This window comes from Crotalus tigris, unplaced genomic scaffold (assembly GCF_016545835.1).
Source record: "Crotalus tigris isolate CLP2741 ecotype Arizona unplaced genomic scaffold, ASM1654583v1 scf7180000017710.2780689, whole genome shotgun sequence".
Lineage (NCBI taxonomy): Eukaryota > Metazoa > Chordata > Lepidosauria > Squamata > Viperidae > Crotalus > Crotalus tigris.
In genome coordinates this window covers 1,496,839-1,522,676 of record NW_024096582.1, presented here as the reverse complement: position 1 = coordinate 1,522,676, position 25,838 = coordinate 1,496,839, and the positions used below count along the sequence as shown (strand labels likewise).

Here is a 25,838-nt window from a genome sequence, read left to right as displayed (position 1 = left end):
TTTCTTCTATTGTTTCTTTAAAGGATTGGAGTCAACCTCTTAATTTCATAATACCTTTCTTTTGAAACAATCATGATATTTTCAAAATGGGGCTCCCATTTCTATTTTGAACAAAATACACAAGAGGTGAAGCCACTTGCCTCCCACTCAGAAGCTTGAGAATTCAATCCTAGGCAGCGACAGATGTTTCTCTGTCAGTAAGCAAAGAGAAAATATCTGTTGCAAACTCCGCTTAGGCATCAGGAAGGGCATCTGGCCAGCTCCATTCAGCCACTCTGACTCCACCCCAATAAAAGGAATTACAGGCTCACAAAAATAAATAAATAAATAAATAAAAACCATTTCATAATGCAGAAGAGATCAGGACCTTTTTAGAACAATCATGTCTCTTATCAGACTTCCATGTGAGCAGAAAAACATGCTGTTTTATTTATTAATGCAGCTGTATCTTTAATATGATTCCTTAAAACAATTGCATCTGTTTCAAGCTTCTCTGTAGAAAGTTATGACTGTTGTAAAGAGGTCCTGCATTCCCCCTTCCCCATTTTAATTTAATATGAAATTGCTGCTGAATCTGCTTTACTTTCTAAGCCATATTATATATATAATTCTCGATTTACAATCATTCGTTTAATGACTGTTCAAGGTTATAACAGCACTGAAAAAAGTGACTTATGACTGGGGTTTTTTTCACACTTACAACCTCTGCAGCATCCCCATGGTCATGTGATAAAAATTCAGACACTTGGTAACTGGTTCATATTTATGGTTGCAGTGTCCCAGGCTCATGTGATCACCTTTTATGACCTTTTGACAAGCAAATGAGGAAGCCAGATTCACTTAACAACTGCAGTGATTCACTTAACAACTGTGTCAAGAAAGATAGTAAAATACGGCAAAATTCACTTAACTCTCTCACTTAACAGCAAAAAATTTGGGTCAATTGGGCTGTAAGTTGAGAACCACCTGTACACATTACACTCATTAATTAAACTTTTTCTGCATGCGTGAAATCTTCTTCTATGAGGCCAGTTTATTTAAATTATGTTAATTAATATTACAATCATTAAAGGATGGGCAGAAAATTATAATAAAAAAGTAATATGTGTTATTGCTCTTCTTGAACTCTGCTAATAGCATACACCAATGAGCCCAAAGATAAGCAAGAATTTTAGATGTCAAAATGCATCCAAAAAAAAACAGGTTTAGTTCATCCACAGATAGGTTTTTCTTTGAATATATATAGTAAAGTATGTGTGAAATAAAAAATGGTAAAAATGCCTTATCTGTGGATGACACATTTTTCTTGGTATTTTGGTTAAAAATTTGAACAGTAAACATGATTGCTTTCTCTCCATATAGCAAAACATAGTTTCTTGTAGATGTATTGCAGTATCCCATATTACCAACTCATCTGATTTGTTGTGTTTCTTTTACCAGTATTATTCATTTATGCTATTCTCGTTGTTTTTAGGTATGGACATTTTTCTGGCATAAATCGCAAAGTACAACTGACATATCTTCCTCATGGTTGTCCTAAAACATCTAGTGAAGAAGAAGGTATTTTGGTTATTTTTAGGAATTAATGTGCATCAATTAGTTTGTTTATTTAACCCTAGGAACACAGTTAATGTCTTTAGAGCTTTGTGAAATGTCAACAGGGTTAGGGCCAATCTGATTATTCTTTGAATTGATCAGTAGCTTATACTGAATTGATTAATGTCAATATATCAATTCAGCTTATAATATTTTCTTTTCCATTTTGGCTAGAGTTAGGGCAAACTTTATAGCCAAAATCCAATATAATCAATCTGCAGTTCTGAACAAATTTTGAATATAAGTAAAAAAAAAATCTTTTACTTGCCTGTATGTATTTAGATAACCGCAAACAAGAGCCATCTCTACTCTTAGTTCTCAAATGGGGAGGAGAATTGACACCTGCAGGCAGAGTTCAGGCAGAGGAACTAGGAAGAGCTTTCCGATGTATGTACCCAGGTGGACAAGGTAACTGGTTTTTCTTTGTAATGGCTGGAAGTCATATCTATGAAAAAGAGAAATAAAAGATGAGAAACTTCATTGTTTTGCTTTGGTAGGTGACTACAGAAAAGATGAGAAACTTCATTGTTTTGCTTTGGTAGGTGACTATGCTGGATTTCCAGGATGTGGCCTACTTAGATTGCATAGTACTTATCGACATGATCTCAAAATCTATGCATCTGATGAAGGAAGAGTTCAAATGACAGCTGCAGCTTTTGCAAAGGTAGTATAACATCAGTAGAAAATATGAAATGTTACTTATGTATAGGTTACTTGCAGGAAGAGTTCAGCTGTTTTGCATTTTTATATTTATATATATATAAAAGATAACTTCTTCCATTGTCTCAATGCAAAGTGGACTATTTCATCAGTACTTAATCAGCACCAACGTTTTTTCAGCCAGTTTTCATGAAATGTTTAAATTGCTTCTTTATTGCATATAAAATATATATTTTAGTATGCATAAAGAATTGCATGCAATATTATACAAAAACAGATCTAAAAATAAAAATTGCATGCATGTATTTCTCTGAGCCTAGTTAATTTGAATCTAATTAGAGAGCAAGTCTATCAAGGTTTTTTTATTTGATTTATATCCCGTCTTTATTAGCAATACATTTTGAAATGAAATTAGATAATGAATTGTAGACGTTCTCAATCAGCCTTTCCCAAACTTGGAACTTACTAGACTGAAATTTTAATTCACACAAATCCTTTGCCAACATTTCATAATGGATTGTGTAAGATGACATATCCATTTCTAGTTTGTGTGTGTTATGTTTGTGTCTGTTTTTTCTTCCCTACTTTCTACACAAGAACCACCTTGTAAGGTGGATTGAGTTGAGAGAGTGCAATTGACTCAGTCACCCAGCCAATTTCCATGCCTAAAGGAATACTAAAATGTATTGTGTCCCAGTTTATAGTCCAGCATCTGAGCCACTAACTAAACTGGCTCTCCTGTATGAAATAATTCATTTCAAAAGCTCAATCTATGATGACCTATTCATAAATGCAAATTAATACTTGAACAACCAATCATCAAGTTCAGAAAATGCCTTTTGATCAAAATGAAATGATTTAGAAGTGGTAGTGCAAATCTCAGTGGCTGTTCACTCAACATACTATGTCTATTAATTTGTGTTTCAATTAGCTGAATTTATACATCATGACAAGCTATAAACCTTATTTTACAGACTACGGTGGCTAGGTTCGTGCTATATGTTACCCCAAAACTTGACAATATTATTGTTTAGCACAATGTATATACAATGTGTGTTATAGGTTGTCGAACAGAATTGTGATTGTTTTTGTTTTGCTTAATGCTGTTTTTATTGTGTAACACTTTATAAGTTTGCATGGTCTATAACAACAACAACAACAACAATAATAATAATAAAAAAATTGGAAGAGACCTTGGAGGTCTTCTAGCCCAATCCCCTGCTCAGGCAGGAAACCCTATACCATTTCAGACAAAAGGTTGTCCACTCACTTCTTAAAAACTTCCAGTGAAATGCTTGGAGTATTGTTCCTCATTTTGGTAATCACAACCCAAATCCAGATTAGACAGTTGAAAATGGTGCCTAGAAACAAAATAAAAATGAATTTGGACAGCTTTAGAATTATTTATTTTATCTATATGTAAGTTGTAATGCAGTTCCTCTATCAAATTCATAATGGATAAGACAATCACCTATACATTTTATGTATTCTGTTTAGTTTGAGAGTTAATATATTTAATTCTATTCAGTAACTTTATTTTCCCCAGGGTTTGTTGGCATTGGAAGGGGAACTCACACCTATACTTGTGCAGATGGTCAAAAGTGCTAATATGAATGGTCTGTTGGACAGTGACAGTGACTCTCTTAGCAGTTGCCAACATCGGGTGAAGGCACGCCTTAATGAAATTCTCCAAAGAGATAGAGACTTTACTTCTGAAGACTATGAAAAGGTTAGAAAATACTCTACAGATGAGTTAAAATTGTGAAAGATTTTACAGGAAAGGTTGTACAAAGCTATTTGGAGGAATATGTCAGGTATCTGTTGGACAAAATTGCTTGAATCCACTCCCAATTGCATGCCAGCCTTTATACAGGTCCTGTGGGGTGCCTAGGTGCAGTCTTGCTGTGTTACCTGATAGGAGTTTGAACCTGTTGGGCCTTAGGAAAGATTTCTCATGAGTATGAGATTCATGCCCCCAGGTTGCCTAAATCCTAGGAGGAGACTTGGCTGTGATGAATTCATCTTAAAGAAGAATTGGTTCATCCACTCAAGAAGCCTCCATTAGACCCATTCATACTAGACAATTTTTGTTCAATCTCCAGCCTTACATGTTTAGAGAAGGCAGTTATACAAAGCTTCGGAGTAACTAGGAAAAAAAGAAGATTATCTAGACCTCTTCCAGTCAGGTCTCAGATCTGGGTATCGGATTGAAACAGCACTGTTGTCACTTTTGGACGACTTCTAGTATAATGCATTCATTCTCCTCTTGACCTCTTGGTAGCAGTTGATACCATCAACTATGGTATCCTTCTAAATCCATATTTCTGAAATCTGATTAGGTTAAATATTTTGTTTACATGGATGCTTTATATGTGTTTATGTCTTTTTTATATTGCATTTTGTTTATGTGGTTGTTTTATAACAATTGTAAGACATCTAAAATCATGTACTTGAGATGTGTGACTGTATAAATGGAAGAAGGGAGGGAGGGAAAGAAGAAATATAAACTACCTTCAGGAAGGAGAAACCTCCTAATCATCTGGAGACAGTCCAGAAAGGTATTATGGTTGATCATATGGAAAGCTACTGAGACATCAGGAAACTAAAAAGGTTGTACTCCCTGATCTTGATCTTTCCAAAGATCGTTCACTAACACTAGGAGTGCAAATTCTATGATATGCCTTAGTCTAAAGCCTGGTCAAACTGGTATATTTCTTTTAGCCTTCTGGAGTTCTTAAATACAACATACATGTTTTAGTATGTAGCTGTACTTACATGATTTGAAATATTAAAGTACGGAGAGTTAATAGAAAATAAGGCAAAAATGGACATCAGTTAAGTTGGATTTTGTCAGTTAGAACTAATAAACAAAATTGTTGGATATAGTAATTGTTTGAAATTAGTATTTCTTTTAGCATAGGATTTTTAGTAGTATACTGGTAGTCCTCGACTTACGATCATAATTGAGCTCAAAGTTTCTGTTGGTAAGCAAGACATTTGTTAAGTGAATTTTGCTCCATTTTATGACTTTTCTTGCCACAGTTGTTAAGTGAATCACCGCAGCTGTTAAGTTAGTAACATGATTGCGAAGTGAATCTAGCTTCCACATTGCCTTTGCTTATCAAAGATTGCAAAAGATTACATCATCCCAGGACGCTGCAACTGTCGTGAATATGAGGCAGTTACCAAGTGTCTGACTTTTAATCACGTGACCATGGGACTATTGCAAGGGTCATAAGTGTGAAAAATGGTCATAAGTCACTTTTTTCAGTGTCATAACTTTGAACGGTCACTAAATAAGCTGTTTTAAGTCAAAGATTACCTGCATTTAAAAGATAAGTCAAAATGCTTTCTTTATTTATAAGTTTTTCTCATATTAGCATAGCACATTTTAAAAATACGTATTTTTCAGAGATTAGGATATCAGATGCTATACATGTAAACTATAAGTATTATAGCTTACATATTTCTTTTTGGTCTGGTACTACAGCTGACACCATCTGGCAGTGTTTCTCTGATAAAATCAATGCAAGTGATAAAAAATCCTATTAAGACATGTGATAAGGTATATTCTTTAATCCAGAGTTTGACGTCTCAGATCAAACAACGAATGGAAGATCCTAAATTTGCAGGTAAATAGTTTGCTTGATCAGACTGGATTGATAATATTAATTACACATATTTATTTTATAATTAATTGTTATGACACCTTTTTATTCAGGAGCAACTTGCAGAATAAAATATTGTAATAGTTTGCTCAACGACTCTTAGCTACTCTAATATATTAATAGCAAATTAACTTCACTGATGTAGATTGCTATGTAAGTAAAATAGCAGTAACCTTGTGCAGGAAAGAAGATAGCAATAGGCTTAGTTAAGTACCAGTATTGCAGAAGTACAAACTATTTTAATGTGGATGTGTAAAGGAAAAAAATGAAACAAAACCAAGCTGTAAGAAAACTGGTTGCTCTGAAGCTTAAGGAATGGGTAGAAATATTTCTTTAATGTCTATTGTAACATTCCTTTATGTTACTTTAATCAACTCTCATTATTACTTTTTAATAATTATTTGTCCAACTAGATATTCAACTTTATCACAGTGAAACATTGGAACTAATGTTGCGTAGGTGGGCCAAGCTTGAAAAAGACTTTAAAACAAAGAATGGAAAATATGATATAAGTAAAATCCCAGATATCTATGACTGCATAAAATATGATGTTCAGCATAATGTCTCTTTAAAGCTAGAAAATACAATGGAATTATACAGACTGTCAAAGGCTTTGGCTGACATTGTGATCCCTCAGGTATGTACATTGCAGCTTACATAATACTCTCATTAAAATAAAATGGCTATATTCTCCAGACCAAATTTATTAACTGTTAGGGAAATGAATAAATTTACTGTCTAAAAATGCATTTGTAGTTTATAAAGCAGTTTTTATGAATTATCACAAATTGAAAAGCAGTACCTCTTTCCCTTATTAAATTGAGGAATCTGATATTTAAAAAATGGCATGTGTCTTGTTGACATTAGACTGAATCCAGAACAATGGTGCAATTTTATATTTATTTACCCAGTTGTGGATCCTATACAGTTCATTAGGTTTTGTCCTAGATGTAGCCTTGTATCCAATAACTAGATTATTTTAATGTGGCTTCCAATAGAATCATGGGGCATATTGCTTGTATCCTGTGATAACTCAGATCTACTCCCTAAGAAGGAGCAAAAACATGGTTCAAAAAATTAAAATATGAGGATTACATGATACACTATTCAGAATATGAATCCATTAAACGAAATAGGATTGTAATGATACTCAAAGAATATTGCTAAGTAGGTACTTTAGTAATATACAGTAAACAACAGGATCATCTAGATTAGAGTTAATGGAGCTATAACAGTGATCATCAATGTTAAATAAGCAGTGGAAGTGATGGAAGACATTGAAAAAACTATTTGACAAACTGCAAGGGCTGCTAAATACAGCATCGAGAAAGCATATAAAAGTACTAATGGGTGATTGGAATGCAAATGATCAATGAAATGGAGGAATCGGAATTATAGATGGATTTGAATATGGTTATTGTGGTCATGTATGGTTTTAAGTTACATTTTGCAAAGAGAATTATTTTATTACCAATAGCTATTTGATTCATACAGAATACAAAATAAGAGTACAAAATAACAATGATAATATAAATTTTGTTATTATAAACAAGATAACCACACAAATTAGCAAAATAATGTTTATGGAACAACATAAACACAGAGCCTATATTCAGAACTTAGCAAATAGGCAATATTATCATCCAAAACAAAAATTGTGGTGATTTTGCACCTGAAAGCCAATGTGACCAAAATTGAGACTCATAATGAGACCTGTGTCGTTTGTCTAAAGTTCTTCCCCACCTCCCATGGGTTTGCCCCTCCCCCATTTTAATCAATTATTTTGTTTTAATTGTTTAAGAATTGAAGTGAAAGTTTTATCACCTCATGATATGATGATGATGGGACATAAATAGTGATGGAATTCAGCCAGTTCACACCAGTTCAGCAGAAACAGTAGCTATTTTTTTGTTGCCCAGGCCCAGAATGGACTTCCGAAAGCAGCAGCCATACAGAGAAATATGTTCACATATTTGAATCCCACAACTGGACATAAATGATCCCCTGTAGTATCCTATCCAAAAAAAATGGCATGTTTTTAGCCATAATGTCAGCAAAAAAATGAACTTGTCTCCACATCTTTATTACAGAGAAGCTCCATTTTAAATATCTCATTTGAATCCAATGGTGATTTAAAACCTTACTTAGTGTAATATAGAGGTAAGGAAGGAATAACTGATTCTCTTTCCAGTGAATATTGTATCCTTTATCTTTTGCCCCTGCAATAAAATAAAGCTTTAAAAATATATCTAGTGAATCCAGTAGATGCATTTTCTGGAGGAATTACTGTCTAAAAATGTGCCTGGGGCTGTTTATTCTTATCAAGTGGCCTCACCTATTTTGATATATGGTCCTACTAACTAGCATATGGCCCCTAGAACACTGCTCAAAGTTATGTGGACTTAGGTAGAAACAAGTTCTCTACTGCTGCTGTCATTGCTTAGGTCCCATTCTGTGTAATGGGTAGGTTAATCCTAGGGGTTCTTGTCCCTATCATTGCTCTCTGAATTGACATGCCATCTTGTCGTAAAAAAAAAAAAAAAAAATAGTACTTTACAACTTAGCAAAGAATTGCAGTGTTTTGTTTTGTTTTTTTAGTCCAGAGGCAGATCCAGCAGCAGGACAAGAATCAGAGGCCCATATCTATCACCATCTACTACTGTGACATTATCTGAAAGTGAAATTATCTCATTAAGGGCTTAGGTAGAAATAGGTACTTATCTAACAAATTGAGTTCTACATTGAGAGGGAATTTTCAGGAATATCCAAGTTTATTTTCCCATTTTTTCACTTAAGGAATATGGTATTACTGAGGCTGAAAAACTAGAGATTGCTAAAGGTTACTGCAATCCACTATTGAGGAAAATTCGGTCTGATCTTCAGAGGACTCAGGATGATGATACTGTTAACAAACTCCATCCTTTGTAAGTTTTTTTTTTTTTGACATTACTAAAGCCCTTATATCAGAATAAATTTAGCTAAGTGCTTAGTTTAAAATGAAATCTATTCCTTCTATGAAATTTATATAATTTAAGCATTAAAAAAACCTATGGTCTTTATTTATACATGATGGCAAACATGGTAAATTGAGGCACTTTAACTTAATTTCTATTACTTTCAAAGGTAATTATGTTTTAATATTTCACATGTCACACTCGCAGTTTGGCTTCTAGGCAAAGGTTCTGATAAGATTCTGGTTTTTGATCAAGGATGTGCAGATTTTCAAATACACACAGCATTATATTCTGCAGCTTAAAACAAGGGTTTAGCTTCAGATAATTCAGAGTGTAAAGTATATATTTTTCTTAAACATAAATGTAGCACTGATTAAGATTCAGAGTTCCCCCACTTGAGATTTAGGTCCAAGGTAAGTATGGATTCATAAAGGCTGTATAAAATTTAAGCACAAAAAACAAAAATATGTTGTTTTATGCCTAGGTTATCAATGTATCAATGCTTAAATTGATACAGAAGCTTAAACGGTGTACCTAATTCATTATTATTAGTAGAAAACTGTGGGAACGTTTGTTAGTTAATGTTTAGAGTTTAGATCTAGAAATTTTAGATTTTTAGATTTAGATGCAATATATGGTGCCCTTTACTCACTTCTGCAATTTTATTTTTAGGTATTCTAGTGGGGTTATGTCTCCTGAACGTCATGTCCGAACTAGGCTGTACTTCACCAGTGAGAGTCATGTCCATTCTTTGCTTTCAACTCTTCGCTATGGTTCTTTATGTGATGTAAGTTTTTCAGTGGTATTCCTTTTCAGAATTGCTGAAGATATACAAGCAGGCACATTTAATAATCAACTCAGTAAACTACTTATTCAATAATATTTTTTCTTTTAGCAAACAACCTGAAGAATTATCTAAAAATTCATCACAGTTGACTTCTAAACATTTCAGTAATGGAAACATTGACTGATTAGCTTGCAAAAATCATGTTACCTTTTTGTGATTTCATTGTGGTCTAAAACAGATTAAAATACTAATTAATAGATAGGACTAAACTAAAGTTTAAAGCCATATTTTGTTGAACAAGCTTAATAGCCTGGTGTGCATGTTAATGAATTTGCTAGTGTTAAAAATAATATGGAAAAAATAAATGTTTTAAGATTAATTTCTGGCTGGCTATGAGTCTTTATTTTTTTGATGTTTTGCTTGTCATCACTTGATAAGTTAATATATAACATTGAATTATAAGATCGAGCAATTGAAAATACAATATAGAGTGCCTATATGGTAAGTACGCTTAGGATTGCAACTTAGAATTAGTTTACTATAAGGTAAAAAGAGGGATCAACACAGAGACAATACTAAACAAGTGGTACGTACATTTTTTTTTTATCTAAGGCATCAAAAGATGAACAGTGGAAAAGAGCTATGGATTATCTCAATGTTGTCAGTGAACTCAATTACATGACCCAAATAGTTATCATGCTGTATGAAGATCCAAATAAGGTAGGAAACAGTAAACAATAATTTAAGACAAAAGCCAATTACATATAGTCAGAATATGACCTGACATCCATTTATTTAGGAGGTTTCATCAGAAGAACGCTTCCATGTGGAGTTACATTTTAGTCCAGGAGCTAAAGGCTGTGAAGAAGATAAAAACTTACCATCAGGTTTTGGTTACAGACCTGCTTCACGGGAGGTAAATGCTTTTAGAAATGTTTCTCATATGAAACTTAAAGAGTACTTTTCATGTCATTTCACAGCATTTGGTTGCTTAAATAAAAATCTCCAGTTTTCTTTTTGGTTTAAGTTTAGAAACTTTTAAATATATTTGGAGATGTATTTAACTATTTTAAGTCAGTCAGTATTGCACTTTTCCATGTAATTGTATAAAATCAGAAGCCAGTCTATTAAGTGATAATTAGCAAGGACTTGCATTACAAAATAAATTAGAGTGCTGTTATAATAGAATTGATACCTTTGTTATTAGGTATGTTTGATTTAGAATGCTTTTCAATATGGACAAAGTATAATAGATCTTGCTTAAGAACTGTCGTGTTTAACTGACCGTTAGAAATTAACGATGGCACTGAAAAAATAATTTCCTGACTGATCCTCACATTTACAAAATCCCCACGGTAAAGTGATTGAGATTTGAGCACTTTGCAACTGGTGGGCATTTACTATCACAGTCCTGCAGTCATGTGATTTCCATTTGTGTGCTTTGCAACTGGCTTCCAACAAGCAGGGTCAATGGAGAAGCTGGCAATAAAGTTACAACTGATGATAATGTGATGTCTCTCTTAACATTACTTGATTAATAACTCAATGGGAATGACATTGTAAGTGCATCATAGTCGCAACACTGCACAATTCTAGCTAGTGTCATGGTATTTAATATTCAGAAGAATGATGCTTTTAGTATGCTTGATGAAATTTTATAAAACATGAAATATCCATTTTCTTGTAGAACGATGATTCAAAACAAACATCCCATAGAAATGAGAATGATGAGGACCCCCATGCTTATAAAAGAGATGAAACTGATCGTTCAGTAATGATGTTCAAGCCAATGGTGTCAGATCCAATTCATATACACAGGAAGTCACCCCTTTCAAGACCCAGGAAAATGGGTTCAGCAGAAGTAAGTTTAGATATCCCAGTAATTTTTAAAATTACAGTTCTTCCCCAACTAATTAGTATAATTAATGTTGGTGATACTGAAAAATTAGAAAACATACTAGTATTATAGTGATTAGTTGATTATGTACCATCAAATCACTGTCAACTCCTAGCAACCATAAAGATAGATTTTCTCCATGACAGTCTGTACCTAACCTGGCCTTTGAGGTGTTCCAGTGGTGCACACATTCCCACAATAATCTTGTATATAGTTTACTTAATTATAATATTATATTTAATCGGGAAGATAGTCAAGGAAGCAAAGTGAAAATCAAGTTTTTAAACATATGTAGAGAAAGTCTGCATTACTCTGAACAATAGTTATAGAACAGAATTAATGAACCTTTTGTAGATTTCTGGAAATTAATCAGCTTTGAGTCCTACATGCACAATTAGATAAAGTGGGAATATTAAATCCGTGTTTCTGGTTGTGTAAAACTGACAATACAGCAATACATGCATAACGTGCTCACTTTCCTTCACCAGGTATGGCATAATTACTCTTGCATCAAAAGATTGTACTTGCTTCCATTCTTTGACCCTTATTAAGCTTTTAAAAATTAATTCAGAAGCCTTTTTTATCTTGACATGATGTCATCTTTCTTGATTGCTTGGTTGATTATTTCTACTATTTTTATTTTTTTGTTTAAACTTTTTAAGATTATTTACAATTGCTTACTTAATTTATTTTGTACCATGGATGTTTTAATGACATGATTATAACCTGCTGAGAATATTTGAACTACAGTATGTAAAATATCAAATAGGTATGGCACAGCATCAAATCTGGCCAAATTAAGCACTCTCCACTGAGGCAGAAATGCAGTATTAATAGGCTGAAATTCTTCCCAATAGACTACTGTTATAGTTTTTGGAAGATGTTCTAATTTTTTTTCTGGTAAACATTGCCAAATATATACTTACCTCAGTTCCATTTTATCTCAAACCTAAAGAAAACCAAAAGTTGGACAGAAAAGTTTACAATATTTTAGATTCAGAATATGTTTCTTCAGGATAATAGAAATGTATCAGAAGAATCAGAGAGACAAGCAAGCCATAAATGAAAATAAAATTTAGCCTAAATTTTAAATTATAGAACTGCATGTGACCCTATAGAGAACCTAAACCTGATTCTACATGCAATTAAAATTTGAGATGCTCCTAGACGTTTGGAATATGGATTAACAAAAAATCGTAAAATGTGGTCGTCTGACTCAGGAAGAGAGATTTGCTGTAATAAACATATTTCTCAGTAGTGAAACAGATTAAGATGTTTACTGACCTTTTTATCAATGGTTTCAATGGCAGAAGAAAAACCCCAAACTACATCATATCCTGTATGCTAATATTTTACATTTTAATTCTGAGGAAAGAGTAATACTAGTACAGTAATTCCAAAACGTTTGGCAATGTAATGTAACTGAATTTTAGTATTTTTAACTAGTTTAAACAGAAGTACTGCAACCAGTTTGGTGTAATGGTTAAGGCATCAGGCTAGAAAGCCGGAGTTCATGAGTTCTAGTCCCACTTCAGGCAAAAAGCCAGCTGGCTGGTCTTAAGCAAGGCCAGTCATGAGCTGTGGTGGCGCAGTGGTTAGAATGCAGTATTGCAGACTAATTCAGCTCACTGCTGAGAGTTCGATCATCACCAGCTCAAGGTTGACTCAGTCTTCCATCCGTCCAAGGTTGGTAAAATGAAGAGCCAGATTGTTGGGGGCAATATGCTGACTCTGTAAACCGCTTAGAGAGAGCTGTAAAGCACTATGAAGTGCTATATAAGTCTAAGGGCTATTGCTATTCCCTCTCAGACTAGGGAAGCAGGAAGTAATAAACCATTTCTGAAAAATCTAGCCAAGAAAACTGCAGGGACAAGACCAGGCAATTGCAAGCAGTCAAAAACTGACTTGAAGAGAAAAAAAAATCCAAACAGCTAAGAGCAATTGGCATTGTTTATTTAGGAAAAACTGAGGCATTAGGTAATCTGGAAGTAGTGGTTTGACAACAAACCTTCTCTCCTTCTGCTTTGTACTCCGCAGCAGAAGTGGTCAGTTGTCCAAACTGTCCATGGATGTTTCTTATGGCATGCTTGGAACTATAGAAAATCTTCTTTTGACTGCTGTAGGTCTTAAGATTTTGGCAGTATTCAGTCTTTGTATTACCTGCCATTTCTCTCAGTCTTTAAAAAAATATCTTCTGCTTTGTGCAAGTTTTGTCTTCTTATAAAGGTCTATTAGTAACCATTATAAGAACAGTGGCAGAGGGGTGGCAGAGAGAATCGCTTAAATGATGCTTAAATGTAGCAAAAATAATCAGGTAAGCTGCCTTCATTAGCATCCACAGTGACAGTCACTGGCTTCAAAATGAAAGCCTCAGCCCCTTTTAATGTGCTTTGCACACATTGCACACTTCCATTTTGAAGCCAGTAACTGTTGCTGCAGATGTCTCCAAATCCTTACTTGTAGGGGCTCTTCCTTCTGTCAAATGACAATTCAGTGTTAGGTCCAGGGGTTCAGGATTCACAGTCCGGTTAATGTGAAATCTTGTGACATAAACTTCGATTTTCCAACAATTGCTGTACATAATGTATGTCTTGTTATTTTGAGCCTTCCCATCTTTCACCTAACAGTTGCACTGAATTCTTTTGACACAAGAACACTTCCTAGTTAGCTGGTCTGTTGTAACCAAATTCTGTAACCTGTCCTTCCTTTACTATATTTCCATAGCATTTGTCACTTACAATAATGGAAAAATGTATTACTATAATAGCATAAATACTTTTATTAAATTTCAACAGCTTATAATTTTTAATAATATATGAATATTTTTGAAACATGCTTTCTTTCAGGATGCAAAAAGATCTGCTATAACAGTATTATACCTATCCTCTCTAGATTTTGATTTATACATGTGAGTTCTATTAGTTCTATACCAATTAAAATCTTAATTTACTGAAGGTAGTTATTTGAAACTTCAATATGGAAGCCTGAAAATATTGTTACAGTTACACTATATTACATTTCTTTTGAAAGCATTCTTTGTATGCATTTAAAGGATGTTGTCAAATTCTTTTCATCTCAAAGAAAAATACTGAAAAATGTTATTTAAAATAAAATATTTTTGTTACAAAAAAATTTGATAAAATGACTTCTACTCACTGAGATTGTTACCATCAGTGTATATCAATGTAAATTATTTGTAATTTTGTCATTTATAAACAAAAAATGTTATTTATTTTTTTAAAAAATATTCCTTGTCAACTTAATCCTGATACTTGATACTTAACTATCTTTCAAGTGATATACTGTATTGAGATTTGTGTGTATGGAACATCGTTGATGTGGAAATTTTTTTTACTGGTGACTGGTTTTGTTCTTTTATCTGCACTTAAAACTAAAAGAAGAATGAGGCTTAACCAGACTATTGATTTCACTGATTTCTAATTAGAAAAAGTTAATAAAATATATCTTCAGCTTTAAGAAGTTATCTGCTACTGCTATCGAAGTTCAGTTATATAATTTCCAAAGATTTTTTAATTTTATTTCATAAGAATACTGCATTAATGGTATAGGATGCAGCAAAAGTGTATGTATGTGTTTGTATGTATGTTTACCCAGAATTATTGTTTATGTCTAAAATACACATGCATACACACACAGTTTTACTCATTTCTGTGTAGACTTTTAAAAATCACCGTTAATACTGCTGATGTACCTGAAGCAAAACCAGTAGCTGAATAGTTACTGATGGGTTTTGTTTGGTTAGAATCGAGCCATTTAGAAAAGAGTGGAACTATATTTTATTTTCTTACCATTTAGCTCTGACTCTAACGTTGCATGCTTTGCTGTTTTTTTGCCCCCTTTCTCATTTCCAGGAAGAGAGCCCCCTGAGTGTGTCTAGCCCAGAGTGGCTGCATTATACCAGTGGTGTGGGTACTGGGCGTCGAAGACGCAGATCAGGGGAACAAATCACTTCTTCCCCTGTCTCCCCTAAATCATTGGCTTTCACATCCAGTATTTTTGGCTCATGGCAACAGGTTTTTAAACTTTACTTCATTAAACGTTACTGTGCATTCCAAGCAGGAACCAATTGTCTTTAAGGACATCTAATTCCTTGTTCTGGATTTTGTTCAAAGTAAATTACTTCACCTTTCATTAAAATATGATTTTAAAAATAATAGTTACTTCCAAAAATGCCTGGGGGGGAAAAAAGCAAGTGCATGTCTTTTTTTTTTGTTCACTTTTTCCTACACAATTTTTATGAACGTATTTGGTTATGGAATTGGTTTCTTTCAGCACTATATGGATTGTTATGGGTTGTAGCCTAATGAAACAGACCTAGGCTCTGGCTTAGCTGTTCTTCAAGGCTTTTTTTCCTAAATAAATAATAGCAGAGCATCTAATTTGGTGACAGGCAAATCTAAATGGTTTTGTTTTGTTTTGCTGACATTGGAAATAATTGGATTATGCTATATTTGGGGTTAGACATAGATAATATTTTCAGTTGTCATTAACTGTGCAGGAAAAAAAATCATTAGTACTAATCATTATTTTCTCCACACCTTATACTTTTTCCCCCTCCCCTCTCTCCTCCTCCTCCTTCTCACAGCACTTCACCCATTGTCATATAAAATATGCTGAAATGGGAAAATGAATATAATATTGTATATTTAGTTAAATACGTTAGTCAAAAGGCTAATACTTTAAAGCAGTTGTATTGTTTATACTAAACAATGGATGGTGTTCTGTTGTGAAAACTTTTCTTTAGAAACTATGTTGTTTCTATTTGCTCTTGACTCTTTAAAATATTTTGATGTAGAGAATTAAGTATTAAATTTGAACATCAGGAATTCATTCTCGTAGGGCTACATATGGTTCAGTGATTGTATGGTGACTTCATCAGCTTGTCTGTGTTTCCTCTTTTTTTCCCCCCCTTCCAATACAGGCGCAGTTTAGGAGTATTCATTTGGTAAACTAAACTAAAATGATCTGTGTTTTCATAATTTTCTTGGTGTCTGTCCTGTTTTATCATGAATGCCTGCTTGCACCACTTCATTGCAAGGATCTCATAAGTGAAATGGAACCCCTTCAGCAATAATTGCATGATCTTTCATATTATGTTGGTATTTCTACTAACCCATTGTATGGCTTTTTAATACTTGTCTGTCTTAGCAGGTGGCTGTTTCAAGTTTAATGGATTCAACCAGCCCATTAGACTGCTTTCCTTATTTATCTCTTTCTTATGTCCAGGCACCATCAGAAAATAATAGTCTTTTTCGACCTCCAAGAACAATTGTGGAACAAAAGACCAGTAGTATAGGTATGTATATCTAATAAAATCCCAATTTTTTGAAATAGAAGTACCCTGGTTATATATTGTTCTGATAAACTTGTAGGTCTGCAATTTGGCACCACACTATTTTCAATACCAACTGATCATTGGATCAATACCAAGATTATTGGGATGATATTCCTTTGTATCAATTAAGATGCTCTTGAAAATCAAGCCATTCTTATTTTCCTTATTTGCTATCTTCCTTTTTCTTTTAAAACAACAGTAAAAATTCTTTGCACTACCCCAAATTCCATCAACTACAGCTTTCAGTATATAAACATAGATAGCTATTGTAACTGCTGTCTTATAGCACATTTTATTTTAATCCATATACTGTTTTCTAAATAATACTGCAAAAGGATACTGATTTTATTAAATCATACTTTACTGTATTATCAGTATTGAAAGCATTATTGCCTTCTTCACCTAAAAAGATTTCCAGGGCGGGTTGCAATAAAAATCAGAAACCAACAAAGCCATTAATGCTTTACAGGTTCACAGTAAAAGATTTCACAAATCCAAAAAGGAAGGAAGAAAGGAAAAAGTCATCACAAGTTACCAGTTTTCAAAGCTAAAATTCTTTTTATACACTGTTTAACTGGGAAAGAGAACCATCTCAGTGGAACTAGTCTTCTAACAGAGCAAATGTAGAGGCTTTTCAGGCTCAGAATTCACTTCATGCAACCTAATATGTTGTCAGTAGTACATTGTTGATTATTTGTGTTCTTAGATATAGATGATCCAGTTTGTATAACACTTTCAGAACATCCAGAATTATAAATATTGTCAAATAATTTGACGTGTAACCAGTTAAAAAAATCTGTATTTCTCTATTAAATTCTTTAGTCCCTCAATACAGCCTTTATTTGGTGTAATCATATCAGAGGTTTCCTTAGAAAAATGTTTATACATCAGGTACTCTTTGTTTTTTGAATTTACTTTTTCTAATTTTAGTCTTCCTCTCTATGCTATATCATATTGTCAATGTGAAAAAAACACCTGATCTACTTAGGTGTATAAGTGAAGGTGCATCTTTGATTCCAAAATTTTTGCTACAGATGTAGCACTCATTTACATTGGATGGGTTTCATCATTACAGGTGCTAGTAATGTTTTGCTTTTTGTTAGGTCATTAATAGCTACTGCAACTCCTTGCAGTTATGGGCATATATGGTTAAAGTTATATAGATCAGTTTTCAAATATGGTAGGAAATTTCCCCTGTTATAAGTTCCATTGAGAAACACATTATATCAATAGTTGAAAAAAATAAATTGCATCTACAGTAGTAGCCTCTTTTGTAACTTTTAAATGTGAATTAGATAGTGTAGATACGCCACAGGAAAAAACCTTGTATTATTTTATATTAATAGTACTTTTTATAAGTAAGTTTTTAGTTATTAGCAAAAACATAGTTGTTTTATACAATTTCAGTATTAATTTGAAATTAATAGATTTTAATACAAATAGAGTGAATTTAACTACTGGGTATATTTCATAGGATCCATCTACCAAAGACCCAAATGGATGTAAGCCACAAGCACATTGTTTAATAAATACTCAAGGATTCCAGGAAAATTTGCATACGAACATGCGTTCAGTTCTGCTGTATCTAGAATTCTATCTTTTTTTTCCAGTTCAAATACAGTTTCTGAAATCTAAACTTTATAATTCCATTCTTTTTATTTTACATTGCCTGCTTTTTCCTTTGCCAAGTTTGTTTATCCTTCATTTAAGGATAGCCTTTGGTAAAAAGAACTTTTATCTTTGGTAAAAAGAACTTTAAACACAAATTATTATAGGAAATTACTGTAAATATCACTAAGATGCTACAAGCATAATGTAAATCTGTCCAAGGCAATGCCACAAGGTGCCTTCTATGTGGTAAGATCAAAGTGCTTGCATGCTGCATGCATCCCAATATGAATAGAAGAACACCTGGCTTTTGTATGTATTTTTTCTAACTCCCATCAGGGTCTCACTGTGCGAGCCTGTTTAGCACCTCAGTGCTCGGGGGGTCTTCAAGTGCACCTAATCTACAGGATTATGCTCGTATTCATCGTAAAAAGCTGACTTCTTCTGCCTGCATAGATGGTATGTGCACACTTTCGCACATGCATTTACATTTACACATGCCCTCTATATTGCACACTAAGGAAAACTTTAAAAAAGGCCTAAATCTTTTCACTGAGAAGAAGGCTAGGTTATTATTTGTCACTTTAAGTACAGTGAATCTTACTGCCTATATTTCAGCTTTAGGTAGAGGTTAATGTTTCTTCAGTTCTTCTGTAACATATCTTCTGAATAAAAGCTTTAAGAAATACAATCTATACAAAATTTTAATGTTTTGAAGTATCACTTCAAAAGTGTTTTGAAAAATGTATAGATTTTTAAAATTATAGTTTAGGCTCTGGAAAATTAATGGAAATGACAGCACAAAATTTTGAATGGTATTGCAATATTTTCTAACATATTTGAGAATAAAAATACATACACCTTTTTTCTGCTGTCACTACCTGAACATTAAATGCCAATCATGCATAATTTTGTGCATTGAATTTGCAGTTACTCCTTTAAATCCATGCACTCCATTAAAATCCTAGTTAATGTCAAGCAAAAGTTATTTTTACATCTATTTGGCCTATGCACATTTTCCAATACCTTTTGCATGCCACTTAATTCTAACCTTTTTTTTATTTTCCTTCTTCCCACCTTCCTGCCTTTTCTTGAAATGTCCCTCTTCTCTGGTAGCTGGTTTGAATTTCAGGTACCTGTTTTTCTCTTTCTCAGACACCACACGTGGTTCTGCTGTTAAAAGGTTTTCTATCACATTTGCTCGACACCCAACCAATGGTATGTTTTGCTTTTATTTAAAAAAAAAATATTCCCTTGCTTCACCCCTCTCAAAAATGGGATGCATATTATTATCCCACTATCTTTCTACATTCCATCTTAAGCACATAGACATTTATCCAATTATTAGGTATGGCAATTAATTAATCTCTTTTCATATATTAATTTCATTTTTTAAATTCACACATCAAATCTTTTGGGGAAATAATATGAAAAATTAGTTAAAGTCTAATTATACACATTCATTCAAATGACTGTTGCAATGAATACATCTTAATACATGCTTTTAAAAGCTCCTTGGACTCTCTTCATAATATTCTTTGCCTTCTTGCTGCATTAGATATTTTCATCCTGAACCTTTGTACCACAGCATAAAAAAAGGTCTTGCTAAATCAGATCAAAGTGCATTTTCTTACGCATTTTGTTTCCAATAGCAACCATCAGATAGTGTTGAGAATTGCAGAAGGCAAAAAAGAAAAGGCATTTCTACTTTTTGTCTTCAGCACCCCACGCTACTTTACTTTTAAACTTGGGCTACTGTTTATTTAATTTCATTAATTGTTATTGATAAAAGCACCTTGTTAATTTAAATTGTCATTTAAAATAAAATCTATCAATCATCTTTCTTGAAATTGCATTGCATTAAAATAAAAGTTAAAACAGTACACTATACTAACATTATCACAAGTTGTTTCCCTTATTTAAACCATCTTCCCATTATGATGGAACCGGTTTTTATTTAATCAATATATATAGCTGCATTCCCTTCAAGACTGTGAATGAATTCAAAACTGTTCTTCTTGTTGTTAAAATTAAATGTTGGGGGAAAACAACCTTTTTCAGTTCCCATATGAAACATTTTGCACAAACTTTTCCAGAGTAAATCTTTTTATTATAGAAACTGTACTGACTGCTACACAATAATAATGCTCCCTCAGTCCTTAATTCAAAATTTTCCAGTACTATTAAGTAAGAAAAAGATCAATAAGTAAAAAGAAATGTGGGGTCTTACTGAAGTTACAGAATTATAGTTAGCTCTTTGATACATTTGATTATTAGAAACAATCTAAATAATGCAGGAAATACTTGACTTATGATCATATAGTTGAGCCCGGAATTTTGGTCATAATTCGTTGTGGTCCTAGGTTGACTGGACTTGGTTTTATGACTGTTTTTACAATGATTGCTAAGTAACTCCTTATGGTTGTTAAGCAAATTAAATGGTTGTTAAGCAAATCACATGTTCGTAACTTCAAATCCAGCTTATCCAATGGGTATTTTTTGCCAGAAAATGGCAAAAAAGTTGTAAAACGTGACCATGGGATAGTGCATCAGGTTGCAAATTGTCAAGCATCTGAATTGTGATTATGTGACCATAGGATGGTGCAGCAATTGTAACTTGAGGATAGTTGTAACTTTTTTTGAGTCCATCATAACTTCAAATGGTTGTTAAGCAACAGTCAGAAAGCAAGGACTGCCTATAACAGGTCTACTTTAGTTATGAAAAATATTTTAATGACATTTTGTATATATTTTAAATACTGTATGGATTTGGAAATTTGTTTGAAACATGTGAAAACATGTTTGAGCTCTAAAATTAAGCCAACTAAAAAGAGAAAGAAGCTTAATGCAATAATGCAAAGCAACGACATTGGATTTTTAATGTTTATTACATATTTGCATAAGCAAGAAAATTCTGTTTAATAGCTAAATACATTTCATCTAAATTATGTTCTTAATATACTTTGTATATTATGCACAGCTACATTACAAAGCTTTCTCTGATCTATTAAATACGTTTCTTAATATCTTTTAATAAATTATTGTATGCTTTAGGTATTAATTTGAATGTTAAAGATACTCTTTGATACATTGGTACTGACTCTTAGGGATAGGTGTGGTTTATTGTCTTGTCCTCACCTTTTCATTGGAGCCTCTCTTTCTCTTGACTTTGGTAACCCTAACCTTTTTTCAGTCTTTCCTTTTTTTTTCATCTTGAGTAAAAGAAATATGGTGAAATCAGTACCTACTGACAGTGCTTTACCTTTTCTGGGTCTCTATGCAGAGCATCCAGACCTCTATAGGTGCTGGTCGGTTTCCTCTGAGGAATTTCTAGGCTCCAGTGGTATGTCTTTATAGCTTTCAAATGTAAGATGGCAGGGTGGCTTTCTGTTGCTGCGCTAATCCTTTCATTGTCTTCCATTTTGAGAGAGAGAGATATGTCTTGCAATAAAAATTACCCTAGAACTATTGTTTAATTAAAAGCTGGGGTTGTTTTTAAGACATTAACTTAAGAAAGAAGTTTTCTTTTTCTTTTACATAGAAACAGCCTCTTAGGAAATATCTAAGAGCATTTGATAATTAGATAATTAGGTGGCGCAGCAGTTAGAGTGCAGTACTGCAGGCCACTTTAGCTGACTGTGTTCAGCAGGTCAGCGGTTCAAATCTCACCGGCTCAAGGTTGACTCAGCCTTCCATCCTTCCGGGGTAGGTAAAATGAGGACCCAGATTGTTGGGGGCAATGTAAATATATATATACATTGCTTACTGGTGTACACCGCTTAGAGAGTGCTTGCACTTAAAGCGGTATATAAGTCTCATAAATAAATAAATAAAATAATAGAACTGCTAAAGGTTGAGTATATGTGTAACTACTTAGTTCCCACAGTATAGCCAAGGAGAGATACTAATTATAATACAATTTTCCTGTACATTTTTTCCAAGGTACTGATATCTAAGCATTTGGATAGGCATGAGATCTTTAAGAGAAAAAATAGTTTGTTATAAAATTCTTTCTTGTAATCCTGGAGTTACTTGTGTTTATAGATTTTTCTCTGGTAAAGAAAAGCTGCAGTTCTTGTGGAATTTACTGTAATGCAAAGAAAGGGTTTGCGCTTGCCTGCATGTATACTGTTGTAGTTTATTTTACCAAGCATTAAATACAATTAATTTGAATTATCCATAGAAACTTAATTGCTACGATTAAACCAAATGCCCAAATATCCTTAATATTACTTTACATATGAAATATTATAGGTTTAAAAAAATAAGGAAGCAAAAGTGATATTGAAATCATTGAGAGATTGTGAGTTAACATTAATATTACATTTTAAATGTGTCCTTGTTTTTGAAATAAATGCCTTGAAAATAATTTAGAGATCTAAATTATTGAATGAAATACAGTTTCATTCTTTAAACAATATAATATATGGACATCATTTTGTGGGCCACTGTCATAATCAATTCATGAAATTCCTTTAAATTTCTCATGTATGTCTGTATGTATACATATACACACAATCAACTATTTGTTTATTTGTTAAGTTTTTTTATTAAATAGTAGAATACCTATAGTTTTGTCTAAAATCATTATATAATTAATGAGGCAGGTATTTAACACATGTAAAGTCTTGCACGTTGATATTTTATGAAAGGAGCTTTCTTAAATTTTAACTCAGAATTGTATAATTTAAAATCTTCCAAATTATTTTCATATTTGGGTGGGAAACAATTTCATTGGTTATATAAATGCTTAGGATATATTGCAACATTAACTTAATTAATTCTTAAATAGGGCTTTTGCTAAAATGCATATATATGTGACTGTAAGACTACAGCTATGTAAGTTATGGTTAAATTGCTGCCTAATTTAAATATGCATGTTCTATTAAGTTTATATAGAATTATGAGTTTCATGTGAAATAACCTCTGAATCCTTTGGTCTAAGTATTGCTTTAGTTTGTGAAGTGGTCAGTGTATTTATATGTATATATTTGAGTGAGTAATTTTTGGCCATTCTTTATTCTCCTGTTTGACATGTACTATCTCTGAAAATTTACATTATAGAATCAGGCAAAATTTTGGAACTACTTTTGATGAGAACAAAAGAATTGTCAAAATCAGAAATCCGCTGTGTTGAAAAGTATTTCACTACACATGGCCTTGGGTAGTTTTTTTTTTTTTTTCTGTTGTACCTTTAAACCTCTGTAGATTACTACCCAAAAAAAGAATTCAGTGCATCAGGGCTTTTATGGTAAAAATCTGTGGGTTTTTTTTTTCTTTTTTAGGCTTTGAATTATATTCCATGGTGCCTTCAATTTGTCCTCTAGAAACTCTCCATAACTCCTTGTCTTTAAAGCAAGTGGATGAATTTCTTGCCTCAATTACAGCCTCAACCTCGTGTGAAAGTTTTCCACATACATCTACAGCTTCCTTTCGTAATTATTTACTATACATTCTATTTTTCAAACTGCCAAACATTGCTAAGTGTAGACAAATCATTAAAAAATGAGAATTAGCACTTTGAGTTGCTTACATATCTCTTTATATACCTAAGGTTTAGAAGAACAGAATCTAAGTGTACAAAACAGTGTCTAAGATAAATAACACTCTATAGCCATAAAATTAGATTACAGAAGGGGCTACCTTACAATTGTATTAATTTGCTTGTTTGTTTGTATAGATTTAATTTAAAAATACTTGATTCCAAACAATGCAGGGTACATATTCCATCCTAAGGTCTGTTGAAAAATTTTGATGACCAGGCCTTTAGTGGATGCCAAACAATTTCCAAACAAATATGCATTTCTTATTTCTCCTTTGCTTTAGGATTTTGATAGATTCACTCAGCTGAATCTTGCTTAACAACAATACTATACAATTGCCAAATTTATGTGTTTCGAATATAATAACAAAGGTTATTTCCATCTCTGCAAATACTGAAGATCCCCACAATCTTAAGTTTCTTGTATTATTCCAGCCCCAACAACAGTCTCTTGTTCAAGACTACTTTTTAAATCAGCTTCACCTACATCTGAAGACTTGACAGAACTTACAAACTTTTCCATATACCAACTTATATGATATTGTAATACAGGTAGTCCTTGATCTATGACTACTTGTATTACAATATCACATAAGCCTACCCATTACGGTTGCAAGTTTTGATGATTGTCAAGTGAGACAACTATGTGATCATCTTGCTTAATGAACCCAATCCGTTCTCCCTGTTGTGGGTTGTTAAGCAGAGCATGGGGAAGGCCCTGGGAGGCTTAATGCAGGCCCAGACCTGCACTGCAATACTTTCCCAGATCTTACGTGGTCTGTCCTAGGCCTTCATTACTTCCTCAGCATCCGGTGCTCTGCTTCCCACCACACAGTTCTTACAGGCCTTGGACTTGCTTTCCCACCTCAGTGAGTTCCTGTAGGCCTTGCTCCTGTTTCTCAACCTGCTGGGTCTCACCCCATCACAGATTAGTCATTTATCTTTTAATGGATCTTCAGTAAGCAGCTGCTCTGCCACACGACCACCTTACACAGTGGAACCCATGTGGCATCAGCCTGGAAGTGGGTGCTATTTTGGCAGTGGCCACAATGAATTGTGGCTGTTCCAAAATGGCATCCACTTCCAGGATAGTATCATTTGACCTCCATTGTGTAGAAAAGCCCTATGGCAGAGTGACTGCTTTCCAGAAATCTATCAAAAAGTGAGTGACCAATCCATGTTGAGTGAGAAGTGTGGGACCTACCAGAGTGGGAAGCAGGCCTGCAGGTATCAGATGGGACAGGATGGGGGAAAGTTAGGTGTGGGGGGGAGGGTACAAGCTTCCCTGTGGTCTGTGGATTGCCAAGTGCTCAAATTTTGTTCACAACCTGTGAGGCCCTGTAGCAGCTTTAATTTTAGGCATTGGTTGTAAGTCCATTTGGTCATAATTTTGAACAGTCGTTGAAGTAATCTCATGTCAAGGACTACCTATATACAGGGTAAGGTGTGGCTTATGAGAGGAAAACCCAGATTTAATTCCATGGAAACTCACTAGAAAATAATACATCATGTATAGTGCCTGGAACTCCTAAAAGAACAAGAGATAAATCTAATGAATTAAAAAAAAAACTATAGCCAAATATACAACAGTAAACTGCTCATACTGATGACTGAAAATTCCAGAAAGTGTACTTCCACTACCATTTCAAAGATGATCTGTCCAATGTTTCAATGATGTGGTTCATGATCTAAGGCAGATTGAGTAATTTTGTTTCCTAAAGATTCACATAGACATAGAATAGACTAGGTCATCTAGTCCGATCCTCTGCT

General features: G+C 33.4%; 1 protein-coding gene across 19 annotated transcripts in view; it reads left to right on the top strand.

The window, feature by feature from the left end:
• PPIP5K2 (diphosphoinositol pentakisphosphate kinase 2) overlaps positions 1 to 25,838 on the top strand; it is a 62,230-nt gene that overhangs the window by 32,782 nt on the left and 3,610 nt on the right. For 2 of the 19 annotated variants that reach the window (XM_039338600.1, XM_039338601.1), the window contains exons 14-30: positions 1,475 to 1,560; positions 1,879 to 2,004; positions 2,139 to 2,260; positions 3,803 to 3,985; positions 5,747 to 5,888; positions 6,338 to 6,561; positions 8,721 to 8,848; positions 9,551 to 9,665; positions 10,278 to 10,385; positions 10,465 to 10,581; positions 11,353 to 11,526; positions 15,435 to 15,596; positions 16,505 to 16,528; positions 16,810 to 16,879; positions 18,866 to 18,985; positions 19,643 to 19,744; positions 23,812 to 23,961. In XM_039338600.1, the coding sequence (XP_039194534.1) occupies positions 1,475 to 1,560; positions 1,879 to 2,004; positions 2,139 to 2,260; positions 3,803 to 3,985; positions 5,747 to 5,888; positions 6,338 to 6,561; positions 8,721 to 8,848; positions 9,551 to 9,665; positions 10,278 to 10,385; positions 10,465 to 10,581; positions 11,353 to 11,526; positions 15,435 to 15,596; positions 16,505 to 16,528; positions 16,810 to 16,879; positions 18,866 to 18,985; positions 19,643 to 19,744; positions 23,812 to 23,961 (2,153 nt within the window). Of the gene's footprint in view, positions 1 to 1,474; positions 1,561 to 1,878; positions 2,005 to 2,138; positions 2,261 to 3,802; positions 3,986 to 5,746; positions 5,889 to 6,337; positions 6,562 to 8,720; positions 8,849 to 9,550; positions 9,666 to 10,277; positions 10,386 to 10,464; positions 10,582 to 11,352; positions 11,527 to 14,408; positions 14,471 to 15,434; positions 15,597 to 16,504; positions 16,529 to 16,809; positions 16,880 to 18,865; positions 18,986 to 19,642; positions 19,745 to 21,809; positions 22,215 to 23,811; positions 23,962 to 25,838 lie in introns of those variants that run through there. The other 17 variants (XM_039338618.1, XM_039338602.1, XM_039338604.1 and 14 more) reach the window with 17 other exon arrangements.